The sequence below is a fragment of the Anthonomus grandis genome, chromosome 5, assembly GCF_022605725.1.
Source record: "Anthonomus grandis grandis chromosome 5, icAntGran1.3, whole genome shotgun sequence".
Taxonomy (NCBI): Eukaryota; Metazoa; Arthropoda; class Insecta; order Coleoptera; family Curculionidae; genus Anthonomus; species Anthonomus grandis.
Window position 1 is genome coordinate 12,612,150 of NC_065550.1, and position 14,937 is coordinate 12,627,086.

The 14,937-nt window shown below is 30.4% G+C and overlaps 1 protein-coding gene across 2 annotated transcripts in view; it reads right to left on the reverse strand.

Moving 5' to 3' along the window:
• LOC126736939 (E3 ubiquitin-protein ligase RNF113A) overlaps positions 1 to 14,625 on the reverse strand; it is a 32,787-nt gene extending 18,162 nt beyond the window's left edge. Inside the window, exons 1-5 of one of the 2 annotated variants that reach the window (XM_050441606.1) lie at positions 14,556 to 14,625; positions 12,596 to 12,708; positions 6,416 to 6,651; positions 488 to 846; positions 284 to 397 (exon numbers count right to left, since the gene is read on the reverse strand). In XM_050441606.1, coding sequence (XP_050297563.1) covers positions 284 to 397; positions 488 to 846; positions 6,416 to 6,651; positions 12,596 to 12,707 — 821 coding nt within the window. In that variant the 5' untranslated portion in view covers position 12,708; positions 14,556 to 14,625. Of the gene's footprint in view, positions 1 to 283; positions 398 to 487; positions 847 to 6,415; positions 6,652 to 12,595; positions 12,709 to 12,848; positions 12,868 to 14,555 lie in introns of those variants that run through there. The other variant, XM_050441605.1, reaches the window with a different exon arrangement.
• Positions 14,626 to 14,937: the final 312 nt, after the last annotated feature.

The following is a 14,937-nucleotide window of genomic DNA, read 5'->3' on the forward strand; positions in this document are numbered from 1 at the left end:
CCCTACCAGTGAACTTTTGTCCTCCCAACTACTACTACTACTACTACCACCTATATAAAAAAATAACTTAATAATTAAAATTTAAAAACTAAAATATACAAACCTAAAGTAAATAATTTTATTCTTTTTTCTTTGATTTCGTTGCGGAACCATTTTAGCCACAAGCAAAGTTATTCATAATTTGAAATAAGGAAATTACTAATATTTTGAAATGTGTAGTTTTGGAATATACGATTTTTTAGAGGACACTGTATTACCATCATTTCTAATAATTATTACTTACTTGGAGACTACTGGATCAGTAAATCTTTTTCTGCAAATAACACATTTGGATGGTAAATGTTCCTCATCAGAATTAATTTCATACTTTTTGTCATCATCACTTTCCTCTCCATATCTAAAAAATTCAACATTTATTTCTACTTTGTTATTTTCACTTTGTCTTTTTACAAAGCAAATTACTTTTTTGTCTTTTTTATAAACTTACGTTCCTTCTTGCCACTCTCTTTCTAACTGCCAACCATGCTTGTAATCACTTCTGTCATGTAAAAATTTACAACTGTCCCCAAACCCACAAAAACCAGTTTCTTTATAGTCTTTGCATATATCTGGTTGATAGTCCCATCTAACTGTAGCTCTTAAATTTTCTGGGGCTCTTATTGGTCCTTTTCTCACCATACCTGAACTAGCATTACCTGCTGCAGTGTCCTTAGGTTTATAATATTGGTGATAATTATTGATGCCTCTGTAAATTTTATCATCCTCCTTGCCTTCAAGTTCCTTATTTACTTCCAGGCGTTTTTCGAAGATGGCTTGGGCATCTCTATCTTTTTCCGTTTCTATTTCCTGTAAAGTCAATAATTGTTAATTTATTTATTTATTGTCTAGTGTAAAATAACATAACAACACTACAGACAATTATAAACTAAAAAACAACATATCACACTTAACCCAGAGTTAAAAACAAAAAGCAATATCTCACTATCATAACATTAATTAAATCTAATATAAGCAATACCTATCACATTACATAAAAACAGCAGTCAAATCTCTGTCTTAATCAAAACATGACAATATAGATATTTAAACTTGTCAATTCTCGTAAAAATTAGAAAAATTTATGCAATCTATGTAGCCAAAGAGAATTTTTTAAATATAAAAAGAAAAACAGACTAAGCATATTAAAAGTAAATATTAACAATTTTCAAGATAATATACTTCATAATTTATTAGCTAACCATACCATATTTACATACAGCAATTTAGATTTAATTGTAGTCTGTTATAGAATATAATGAGACTACATTTTTTCAAATCTTCTTTTAACATAACATATTGGCCTCCACTAACATTCTATTTTGAGTTTTATTTGTCGAAGGTGCGCTGAAAGAGTTCGCCAGGCGATTGTTTGGTTGGATCGGTGTCGCTCTTAATCGATATCCCAGAGATTTTCGATCGGATTTAAGTCCGGGCTACGTGCTGCCCATTCCATAGTGTTAATTCCTACCTCTTCTAGATAATTTGCGACTCTCTGTGCAACGTGAGGTATGACATTGTCTTGCATTAGCAATAAATTTTCGCCGATATAAGGGGCGAATGGTACCACATGTTGCTCCAGGATCTCCAATATATACCTTTAGCTGTAACAGTTCCATTTTGTATCTAGATCCGTACGTGCGGTCAAAGAAATACCACACCACACCATAATGGATGCCCCACCAAATAATGTGTTGTGTAAGAAGTTACGCTGAGCATATCATTCGTTGGGTCGTCGCAACGCACAAACACGTTTGTCGTTATTGTACAAATAAAATCGTATAAGTAAATAGCTCGTTCCCAGTCAGCTTCTAACCAACTAATGTATTCTCTGGCAAAACGCAGTTTCCCCCTGCGATGCTCTGCAGTTAATAGAGGACGTCGGGCGGCGATCCTAGGTGTTGTTGAAATTGTATTCCCGTAAGTCGCTGGCGAACAGTTTTAGTACTAATTTGTATAGCATGTACGTCTCGAAGCTGAATTTGTAGACTTCAATGCGTTACAAAACGTTGTCGAAGAGCAGAAATTCTTAAAAACCCATCTTGAATAGGGGTAGTTACCCGGTTTCGTCCTTGCCCTGGTCTGCGAATATGATTCCCTGTCTCGAGGAATCTTTCTAACATCCGTGAGATGGATGTGGGGCACACATTAAATCGACGGCCAATTCTTTGGTAACTCCAACCTTCTTCCAACAGTATCACTGCTTGGGCATATTCATCGCGGGTTAAATTACGTGATTGACGCTCGGTAATAAAGACAAATTAAAAATTATCAACAAATAAACAGTGTTCGAATAATAATACTTTTCAAATTCGTGGACACATGGAATTTATTCAGATTCCATTCAAATTCCATACTAATTCTAGTACATCTTATATATATATTTTTGTTTTGTTGCAAAAAAAAACTATAACGATAAACACATTATAATAGAAATTTTTATTAAGGCTAATAAAATATTTTAATATTTCAAAGTGGTGCGTTAATTTCTTGGAGAAGTGTTGTTTGTATTATATGATATATTCTTGAGATCTATGTTATAAAATCCCCATATCTAATTGATTTATTTCCTTTTTATGACGTTATTTTTCGGAGCGTTCTAATAAAGGTTTCCCCAAAATATTCAGAAAAATACGTGTTTACTTATTTTGGACATTTATAGGTTTGTTCTCACTGCAAATTTCTTACAAGTTTGAAACTGCTTCTAAACCATTCCTGATGCGCATGCGTAAAATATTACAACTTCTGATCGATTTGAAACCGTTTGTGCGAACATCAAATACGGGTTGAGTGGAGAAGAAAAATAACCTCACTTTTTTATGCCAGTGGGAAAAGGGCAATAAAATAAAACATAAACAAAGAAAATTTACAGTACAACCTTAAAATAGCTGTATATTATTAATAGAGTTTAAGATCGAATCGATCGATCGATCGATCGATTATAATAGATTTTACTTCAGGGCTTACTCTAAAATAATCGAAAAATTCTATTCTATTAAATTGGGACACAGTTTCATCAAAATAGTTTTGATTGTCGTTCTTCCAGTAAATCTTTTTTAAAAGTCTGTGTCGGAATCAACATAACTCGGAATTAACAAAATTCTGATCAGATTCCTCCGACGATTCAAAATCACTCATTTCCTTAATGTGTATTTTTAAACTAAGCCAACAATTTAAAATACAATTTTTCAAAACGAATATCAGGGACTATACAAAACGACAAAATGCAAACAACAATTTAGAGGTTATGTTCATATTCCGAAGATCGGCGTTGACTGGTTACACGAATTCTCTGACACTTTGCTTGAAATAAATCCGAAAACAAGTCTGACTATCAGATGACAATCAGAAATTTGTGTAAGAACATCAAACTTGATTTGACACCGATCAGAAGTGTCTGTGCGAACGCGTTTTCCTCTATTGCGCATGTTTATTTGTCGAAAACTTATTTCTTACTGCTGTGAGAACAAACCTTATGTCGACCACATACAAAACAAAGCATGATCAAAATTATTTTTTCATGGTTACTTGACATCAATTTAACATTTTTTAATCTTATTCATAACACCCTATTTCAATTTTTTTGACGTTATTCGGGGCCACCCGATATAATGCAGGGGACTTGTAGAACAATCACGAATAATTAAGGAGGTTATTTTATCATATCAATATTGTATGTTTATTTTTCGTAAAAGTCTATTTAATAATCTACTTAAACACTTTTGAAGAAATCAGGGAAAGCATTTGACAATATTTTATGGTGTCTCATCTGTGGTTCGTCCAATGGTCTGTTAATGCAACACTGTTCAGATAATTCAGTCTTCATCTAATATAACAGTTGTAAGCACCATACATTTTTTATTTTTTAAATTTCAATTTTATGACTTTATTCTTATAATTTAAAGAACAGCACTGATTGAGCTAAGATTTTATGTAAATAGAGCAAAAGCAACTGCTTGGTTGATCTCTAATGTGATAAATAAAAAAGGGGTAAACTGGCTTCAGGAGTTTGTAAAAAAGTGAATAGTTAGAGCAACTATAAAATTAGAGCCTTTGATATATTTTTACTGTACAAAATTATCTTCTGAAATATTGCTTACATATCATCTTTCCTCAGAATCTATTTGTAATTATAATTTAATACCTTTTTAGAGCTACTGTAATTAAAGCAATAATCAAGGACGTAACTTCTAAAGTTAAGATCTTGATAAAATTTAATTAAACACAGAAAAAAAATTATTTTAAACTATCTTTATGACACTCTAGTTACTCAACCCAACCTCATCTGAAAATGTTCGTTTTTAAATTATTTTATTTCGTTGAATTTCAAGAAACATCAGATGTATTGTGTAATTAAGTTAAAAAACATCTAAACGTTAATTTAGGCCAAAGATCAAAATCATGTTTATACAAAACTTGAATTACACCCTGTAGAATCCAAATAAAGCAATAGTTTACTTGCAAGCTAAGATGTTAGATTGTTAGCATCTTACAAATATAGATGTTTCAACAAAATGTAGGCAGAAGCTTCAATTGTATTATACAGTGTGGCCCATCGAAATCAGTCCGGCAAGGCTTATAGCTTTAAATGTGAAAATGTAAAAAAAATCCTCGGTCCCGTATAACTTTTATTGCAAGGGTATTCAATTTGATTTAAAATGGAGCTTTGTTTTTTTTAATTAACTTTATTTACCTTGATAACGGTAGTATATATAACTACCGAATATTGGTTCAAATTAGGTATTTTTATTAAACAAGTAGGTTTTCTCATCGTTTTCAATTTAAATATTCATAACAAAGTTATGAATTTTCATAACATTTTCATAACAAAACGCGTGTGCCGGCAATCACTGTTTGCCTGCTTTGCATCATCGGCATTGAAAACTCGGCGCTTTGAGCTGATATCTATAAATGTTTTCAACAGGTCCACTTCGAAAGATCATTTAATTATTTTTTTTGAACATTTTGGGTTATAAACGTTAATTTATGTTCTTTATTAGCGTAGTTAAAAGCTACTTCGCTTGCATAATATACATAATTAAGTGTTGTTTTTAAAGGACTTCATAATAAAAAAAAACAAAAACAATAATGTAAGTTGCTTTAAATCTCAGGTTCTAAATCAAATACCGTTTGAGTGGATTTAAACCCGTGGATATATGGATATTTTGATGGGGAACACACTGCTAAAAAATAATGAATATGCGAAAATAATTATTTTAAAAATTATATTTATGTAACAGCACACCAAACAAAACTACTAAGAAGAAATATACAGTGCTTTTCTTTGAAGTCCCCTCCGCCATTTATTTTTTGAACGGGTCAAAAAAAATTTTTGAAACTTGGCATAAGTAAATTGGTCTATAGATACTATTTTTCACTATAAACTAGGTAGTTGTAAATTCCAAGATGGCGGCATCTTGAGAAAAAATTTTAAATAGAAAGGGGGGGGGGGGTCGTGTGATACCTCATTTTAAAGGTCTCAATGAGTACTTTATAACCCTGAAATATTAGACCCATATCTTAACTCGTTTCAAAATGGCGGCCTAATAAAAAAGTATTTTTTTTTATTTTAACGTTTTACATTTTTATGATTTTTGAATAGGTAAAAATCAGTGTACGAAAATAAATGCGTCACTATTTTATTTTGACATAAAAACGACAGTTCTAAATGTCAAAATAATACATAAGCGCCATCTTGAATAAATGCATTAAATAGAAATCTTGTGTTACCTCATTTAAAAGGTTTTATTGAGTACTTTTAATATTTTTTACATGGACTCGGTGGACTCCGTTTTGACCTGTCTAAAAGTAACAGCCAAAAAAATACACGGTCCCATTTTATTAACGTTGCTAATAATAATATACAAATAATTTATAATTTTTGAATTTTGGATTTAAAGATTAACTTTTTGGTTTCTAAAGACTTACTGAACCGCCCTCGTATGTCACAAATTCAGATATTGAAGCTATTGATATATTGAATAAAAATTTACCTTACTGTTAGTCCGTAATTGCATCTACAAGCAATATAAGTACTTTTACTTCCAATCTAAAAATATCGAATAATTTAAATAAAACTGTAAGTTTTGCAACGCGTTCTCATTTGGATATTTCGAAAAAATCTTAATAGAGAAAACGAAATGCATTTCTTGAAAAAGGATATGTCCAACCAATTAACCAGCCCCTGGAGTTTTCTTCAGTTACTACTTTTACATGAATTATTTTGTTTTTAGTTAAAAAAATCATTATTCAACTTAATTTTTTTATATAATTTAGTTCTTATCTTAATTGATGTTTTTATATTGTTCAATAAACTACCAAATATATTTTGAAAGATAACATAAAATAAATATTTGAATGAGATTTTAGATTTATTTACCAATGTTGCAGTGGCTCCTTGATCTTGAGGCCCAGCCAGCATGGCAGATTTTTTAGATTTGTACTTGATCATGACTTCATCACTGTCAGAGCCTGATCCAGAATGTTCATTTCTGAGTTTTTGCTTCTTTTTAAAAAGGCTGCTCTTTTGAATATTCGGATTTATTTTAGATTTTCTCTTTGATGGGCGCACAACTGAGGGTAGTTCATCATTATCACTATTTTTGGCCTCCTTTTCTAAAAACAATTTTATAGAAGAATAATATATAAAGCCTATTACAGAATTTTTTGAACTGCTATTAACAACTGTATCTATAAATGAAACTCATGTTACAAATGACATTAATGAGAGCAGATTTCTAATGGCAGAATATATCTTATCTATCAGTCCCAAATAGTCGCCATACTCCAGCTGTACACCAAAATTTACACCAAAGAAAATAAACACAAAATTTTAATATTATTTGGATTGACTAATATTTGGATTATTACTATTCATCAGTGGCAGTACATATTAAAGTTTTAGAAAATTAGCATATTAATTTGAAATAGTTTAAAGTTTTATCACAAAGGCGCGTTTCTTGAACCAAATTAAGCAAAAAAGTTCCAATGAACATATCTCCTAAACGTCTGAGATTTTACACAGTAGGTAAATTTGAAAGAAAAAAACATACTTTTTTTGATAAATTTGATACCCTTGTAGATATTTTTCTGAAAATTGATACGCAGTTTCTAAGCATCCATAGCGTTTTTCCTATACACAATCGAAATTTTTATATTTGCCTTGTTTATACTTGCATGAACACTAATGTGTTCATGCAAGTTTTGAACTAAATTGTTTTTTAAAGGAAACGGGTCCCCACGGGTTTTTCTTGAAATGAAAAATATTTTTGAATTCTTTATTTTTTTTAGTGCATATTCTCTTGGTAATTTTTTGCCCATTTCATGGTTTTCATATAAAAAATAAAAACTATTATTGTGGATATTTATAACGTTTACATCTGATTATTTTAATCATTAATCAGCATTTTGTTTTTGAAGTTTTTCCAGTAAAATATTCGAATATATGTATACATGTATCAAATTTATTTAAAAAATGTATTTATTTTTCAACTTTACCACCTTGGAGTGTAAAATCTAAGATGTTTAGGAAACATCTTCTTACGAACTTTTTTGCTTGATTTCATCCAAGGAACACCTGTATATTAATTTACACAGCCTTATTTAGCAATTGCCAACCATTGCACTGTGGTTCCTCGGTATCACAAAAATCTAGAAAATTAAGTTATTACGCAAATCTCTTTCTCCATTTTTCCGCATTTAAAGTAATTGTAAAGTACTACTTTGCTTTAACTTATCACATAATTTTTATTTTGGGTGTAATTACTAAAAATAAAAAGCAGTGTGTAGATCGAAAGAAAGAAAGAAAGAAAATGTGCTATATTACGTAAGACAACAAAATCTTGTGTACAAGCATCCTAGAAACTAAAAAATTCCAAATTCGCTTTAAATTTCAAATTTCAAACAAACATAACATCTAAAACACTTTACCATAAAATTTACACACATTACCAAAATTAATCATAACAAAACAGATTGAGAAAAAAAAAGCATCTTTTTGATAAATTTCATTAAAAAATAAGTAAAGCTGTCAATAAAACAGAATCTAGAAGAAGTAAATTAAATTATTTAACAGGAAACAAAACTAAAACACTAAAATGATGTCAGAGCACAGGTTAAAAGGTATCATTAAAAAAATCGTCAAGGCTATAATATGCCCTGGATAATAAAAGTGATTTTAATTCCTTTTTGAATCTCTTAACTTCTAAAATTTGTCTGATACATAGAGGAACATGGTTGTAAATTTTTTTGCTAAGGTATATAAGTGAGTTCTTGGTGAGGGAGGATGTAGGGATTGGTAAATCATCATATAGCAACAATTAGATAGCTCATATTCGGTATGGCTTGCCTTTTTGGGGTTTAACCAATAAGGGGCTACTTAACATTGTCTTTGTTATTAAAAAAAAAGCAGTTAGATACCTGTGTTCTGCTAAGTTAAGAGATTCTTGCAAACCCCTCTTCATTTCTGAAAAAATCCTAACTCTTTTTTCACTCTTTATCTTAGAAACAGCTGCTCTTATTCATAAAAATCCCAAACTACCCTCTGACACTGGCCATTTGACTCGTCGTGTAAATGATGTTCCCCTACCTATTCCTACGTCTTCCCTTACCAAAAACTCATTAATTTACATGAGTAAAAAAATTTACAATCATGTTCCTCTATGTGTTAGATATATATCGGATGTTAAGAAATTTAAAAAAGAATTAAAGACACTTTTATTGGCTAAGGCATATTATAACCTGGATGACTTTTTGAATGATAGGTTTAGTCGTAATTGATTGTTTTAGTTATCTTTAATTTAAGTATGTTCAAAAAGTTTTGTCTTCTTGTGTTTAATTTTGTTCATTGTTTTGTCAATTTTTGAACTTGTATTTTTGTTTTGTTTTTTTAGCTTGTAGGATGCTTGTACTCAAGATTATTCTTACATAATATAGCACATTTTCTTTCTTTCTTTCAAAACATGTAAAAGTGTAATCCTTTCCATTTACGATTTTAGGGCTGATGCCATCAATCTTAGGGAGTTGTAGGTACCAGAGTGATTTTGTAAATATTCAGTGTCCCCCTCGAAATAAAAATCGATTGGTATAAGCAATACTTTTTAACAAGCGGTGTATGAAATACTTGCTGTTTTGTTTTGATTGGCCCACCCTGTATATACACAAAATAATATTTTCCTTATTTGTTTCACATAATAAGATTTTTCTGTTGTGTGTCTAAATATTTGCTTTATCGGCTGAAATACTAGCTTACAAATAAAATTATTTATTTTACTCATTTTTCTTAATGTTTACTAATTTCATGCACAGAGGAAAATATTTATGAAGTGCAGCCAAAACAAAAAAAAGTAAAGGCATATGTGTATGTAGAATATGTTCCAGTAGATTATCATTAAACATTGCATTAAACAAGATAATTTCATTTTAATTCACATACAGTGTGGTGACTTACTGGAATAAATTCAGTTAAAACTAATCAAAATTTATCTCGCAAAATTCCTGAGACCCGTCGATTTTTGTTTATTTTTTTTACATTTCAAGATAGTTTTTGTATTTTTTCACCTACAGGGGGGGTCCAAATTAACCCCAACTTTTTTTTTCCAAATGGAAAGCCACTTTTTTTAAACTCTCATTGAAAAGAGTCCTTTTTCTTGATTAAATTGCCCTATTTACTTTTGTGATTATCTAAAGGAGAAATACGAAAAAAAAAATAAAAACCATTAAATTATTAAAAGTTGCGTTTAATGTATAAGATGCTCAAAATGGGCACCAGTTACTTGTTGGAAAAGCCCAAGACGTTAATAAAATTCGTTTCTGACATTTTCTAACACTTCTCAAGATATTTGTCGGATTTCTTGCCTAATACGTTCTTTGAGTTCGTCTAGGTTTCCCGGTTTGCTCATATAAATTTGACTTTTCAAATGTCCCCACAGAAAAAAATTATGTGGGGTGAGATGTGGCCGGCACGTTTTCCCGGTGCCGGCCACTCGATTGCACCCTTTCTACCAATCCATCTGTTTGGAAAATTGTCATCTAAATATGGCGTCATCTAAATGGCATACATTATGGGCATAATGTGGGGGAGCACCATCTTGTTGCATCCAGATTCTTTCATCATACAAATCTGGATCGAACTGACTCGGATATTTATTTATTTATTTATTTTATTTATTTATTTATTTATTTATACACGGGATCAACCCCATTACAAAAAAAAAATATATATTTTTTAAAAAGAAATAAAAGCTATACTACCTAACCACTAATTATTAATTAACAATAATTATCAGACTTAATCTTAATACCAAGGATAATTAAACCATTTTACAAGTAGTAACAATATTCTCTCAAAATCAGAACAATTAACAATGCAAAATTAGCTAAGAAAAAACAAAATATATTATTATCAATGACAATGATCAAATGTATTTCAAATCATTAATCATGGAGCAAAATTAATTCAAAAAACAAAATCCTACAAACTCTTAATAAGACTCCTAAAATGCAATAAGGAAATTCCTAAAACTTCAATTCCAGTAGAGTTTACCCGCCTCAAGGTCCTTTCGACAGGCGAGTGCATAGCATAGTTGGTATGATGATGATAAGGCAAAGAAAACAATCGATTTGCCCTCAGATTACGGTATGGAATATTAAATGAAATCCTATTAAGTAGTTCGGGACAAATCACAAGGCCATTCAAAAGTTTATAAATAAACACCAAATCATTCTCAGTGCGTCTCTTAAGTAAACTCCGCATATTCAGCAAGTTCATTGCTTCATCATAACAATGGTCATTAGGAACTGGAATGCAAAGTTTATAAAGGCAGAATCGTAGAAATTTATTTTGAACCCTCTCCAGTGCCATACAATTATTCATGTACAGAGGAGACCAAATTATTGATCCATACTCCAACAAAGAGACAACAAGTGATATGTACAACCTTTTGCAAGTTTCAACCGACAGATCCTTACAATTGCACAGGACAAAACCAAGGACCTTAGATGCTTTAGTTATAATAGTATTTACATGGGTATTAAAATTCAATTGTTCATCAAAAAAGATACCAAGGTCCTTTACTACTTCAGTGTACCTAAGATTAACATTATCAATAGTATAGGAGGAAGTTACCCGTTTGTTTCTTTTGTAGAAACTAATGTAACTGCATTTACCCACATTCAGAGCCAAACTGTTACCAACACACCATTCACAGAATCTATTCAGATCATCTTGCAAGAGAACCATGTCTTGTTCTGAACTGATCACCTTATAAAACTTTAAATCATCGGCAAATAACAAAAAATTACTATTTTTAAAGCAAATATAGGATATAAGGCACATAAGACTGGAATTAGTTCATGTTCAAGAAATTCTAGATATCTTTCCCCAGTTAAAGTATCATTGAAGAATATGGGCCCTATAACTTGCCTGCCAATTATGCTAGCCCAAACATTAGTTTTGTGGGGATATTGTGTATTAGTTTTCCTTACCATTATTAACATGGCTATTTAGGGTGAATGTAGCCTATTCAGAAAGAAGGATCCACTCCGAAGATATGCGATTTTCGTCAATGGCCTTCATCATTAATTCACATAATTCAACAATACATTTAATTGGGCGTTTTCATTGATTTTAGAAGACCTTTGTCGTGAAATATCCCTCACGTGCCCAACTTCTCAAAATCTGCTTTCGATTTTACTAACCGTACCTTGATTAATAGGTGGCAAATCTGGATATTTCTGCCTGAATAAGTGGACAACCTCTAGCTGAGTACGACTTCTGTCCCCATAACCAATCATAATTAAGATTTCAATCTTGTGGGATTCGGATAAATAAGGCATTTTTTCAATATAAGTTAACTTATTTAACAACTGATTGAAATTCACTTTAACAGTGACACTACAACAATGTCAGGAAATGTCTCGATACCAATAAAATAAACAAACACACCATTTCGAGACTTTTAATAATTTAAAGGTTTTTTTTTTTTTCATATTTCTCCTTTAGATAATCACAAAGTAAATAGGGCAATTTAATCAAGAAAAAGAGCTCTTTTCAATGAGAGTTTAAAAAAAGTGGCTTTCCATTTGAAAAAAAAAGTTTATTGGATTAATTTGGACCCCCCCTGAAGGTGAAAAAATACAAAAACCATCTTGAAATGTGAAAAAAAATAAACAAAAATTGACGGGTCTCAGGAATTTTACGAGATAAAATTTGATTAGTTTTAACTGGATTTATTCCAGTTAAAGTCACCACACTGTACATAATTGTACACAAGTTACAATTATGTATGTGAAAACATATCTGGTAATTCTCAAATGTTCATGAACACAACCTTTGATTACACAAAGATTTTAATACCATTATTAAAGGGACAACCATCAGCAAAAAATGTTAATACTTTTTTCTAGGAATTTTAATATTTATTTTCAAAAAATACTTTTCTTACTTTATAATTAATAATTTTGTGTAAATTAGTTTAGGTTAGCCAAGGAATAAATAACGACGTATTTTTTAAATACGTCAATAGGACAGAAGGGAATAAGCTTCAGAAGCTCCTCATACCTTCTTCAGATGATGATTGCTGTTTCCTCCTGGCTCCTGGATTTTTTATGGTCCTTTTTTTAAAGATAAAGCTGCAACTAGGTCTGTCTACAGTTTTTTCATTATCTGACATACTGAAAGCAAAATTTAAATATTAGATAATTATAAGACTTTATATGTAAATTAATTTATATATATATAAATCAAATAAAAACTAGCAAATTTCACATGAAAATCAGAAACAGATATGTAGATAAAACATTTACTCATTTACATATATATATTAGGTTAGGGGTTTTGACGTTTAACCATCGATATCACAGAACACAAATATATAGAGAAGTGGTGGTTGCATACAAACTGAAAGAAATTCTTCTGACAAATCAGCTAGCGGCCTCTCGCTTGGCAGCGGAAACTGTTGTAACTAACTTGACAGTTTGACGTGTCTAATTGGACCAATCGAAATGGTAGAAAGGCGTGACCAAATTAAGGCGGGAAATCACATTCTATTTAATCTGACAATCTTATCATTTAATCGTAATATCTAAAGCAAACGCCTAATCAAAAAGGTTACTCATAGAGAAAAGAGCCTTTTTGTTTAGGTGTTAGCATCAGATATTGATCTGAACAAAAATAAAACTTTTCAGCTTTATTTTACATATCTAAATAGGTTAATTTACTGCAATAATCTACGAAAGTGTACTAACAATAGTGTACGACACATCACCAATTGGACAAATGGAAATAAAACAATGTTTTTTTTGCTTTAATACATTTATTATTTAATTTTCCTGAAAAAAAAAATACTTAAAATGATATACATAATATTCAATAATTCATTATAACAGACATTATATAAATTAGAATTAATCTAAAAATGTTTAAAATTATTTTGTTAGCTCTGAACTACCCTAATTTTATACAGATTAGAAAAGGTCAACATTTTTGTGCTATTTTCTCATAATACATCTAAAGGCATTCCCATTAGGTTAATAATATCCTCATTTTATTAACACAGAGTCAATAGAGGATGAATTATTCTTATTTAATATGTACTTGTGTCTGTTTCCTAAAGAAAAATTAAACAGATTTTAAAATTATTTAAATTATAATATACATATTAATTTTTAAAATTAATTCTATAATACAGTATTATCGAAAGAAAAAATATATCCATCGACAAAACAAAATAAACTCTTTCAAAATGAAAACAACTTTTTAGTATAAACATATATCACTTACATACAATATATTTGTTGGTCTCTTATAATACTAACAACATATCTTGGAACTATAATATTACTAAAAACTTAATTCAAGGACAGATGTTTGCAGAAAATAAAAACAAACTCTTAAAAAAACATGTTGTAAGAAAAACATTAATTCTGATCCATTCCGGGTGCTCAGGTCTCTTAGCCGCTATACCTATGTCTTGTCTCAGTGAACACAGGAAGTGGTATGGTACGAGCAGGAAATAAAATAAAAAAATAGACAGTGCAAATCTTACAAATCAATTTACTAAATGATTCATGTAAAAAAAGACAAAATAAATGTTTAAATAAATATGTATTGTAGTGTAAAGCCAGGGGTATCAGCATTATTAAAATTTGTGGAGAACTGATCAGAAGAAATTCTATAGCTCAAAGTCTTAATAATATTTACGTTGCATATCCCTCTCCATGTTTTTCTTGTAATATGAACTGAAGGAAATTAAAAAATCTTTTATTACTGTTTCTCAGAAACATTTAAAATATACATACTCTTATATCAAGGTCAGGAAAATTTCAATCAATTTTTAATTGTTGAATAGAAAATGAGAGGCCAGAGATTTTGTAATATGTATTTATAATAATCAAGTTAAAAATTAAATACTTGAAAAGTGAAACTTCTTCATTGAAATCAACTGAATTTGATTTTATTAAAGACTAAAGATTGACAATACAAAAACATAATAGTAATAAATAAAATCAGATTTTCTTACCAGAAACCTGGAATTACTTGCCGCAAATTAATTAAAACACTACTCCCAATATTGAAAGAGAACTTTTTAGAAAAAAAGTCATGAATTTAAAATAACATCCTTAAAACAAACAGCAAACTCAACCTACGCTGGCATTCATTGAAATGAAAAACAAACTCAAATGGTATGACAATGACAAATGATGTTCTATCAGTCAATGTCAACAACTGTCTGTCAGCTCCCTGTCAATTTTGCCAAGCAAGATGGCCGATATACGATTCCGATTTTCACCATACAAGTTTCATCCATGTGATCGATATAATAGAATGGACGGGCCCCAGACATTAAGCAGGGTGCCCACTGAATCGGACAGCCCGCACCGCCCATTAAATCCGCATTATAC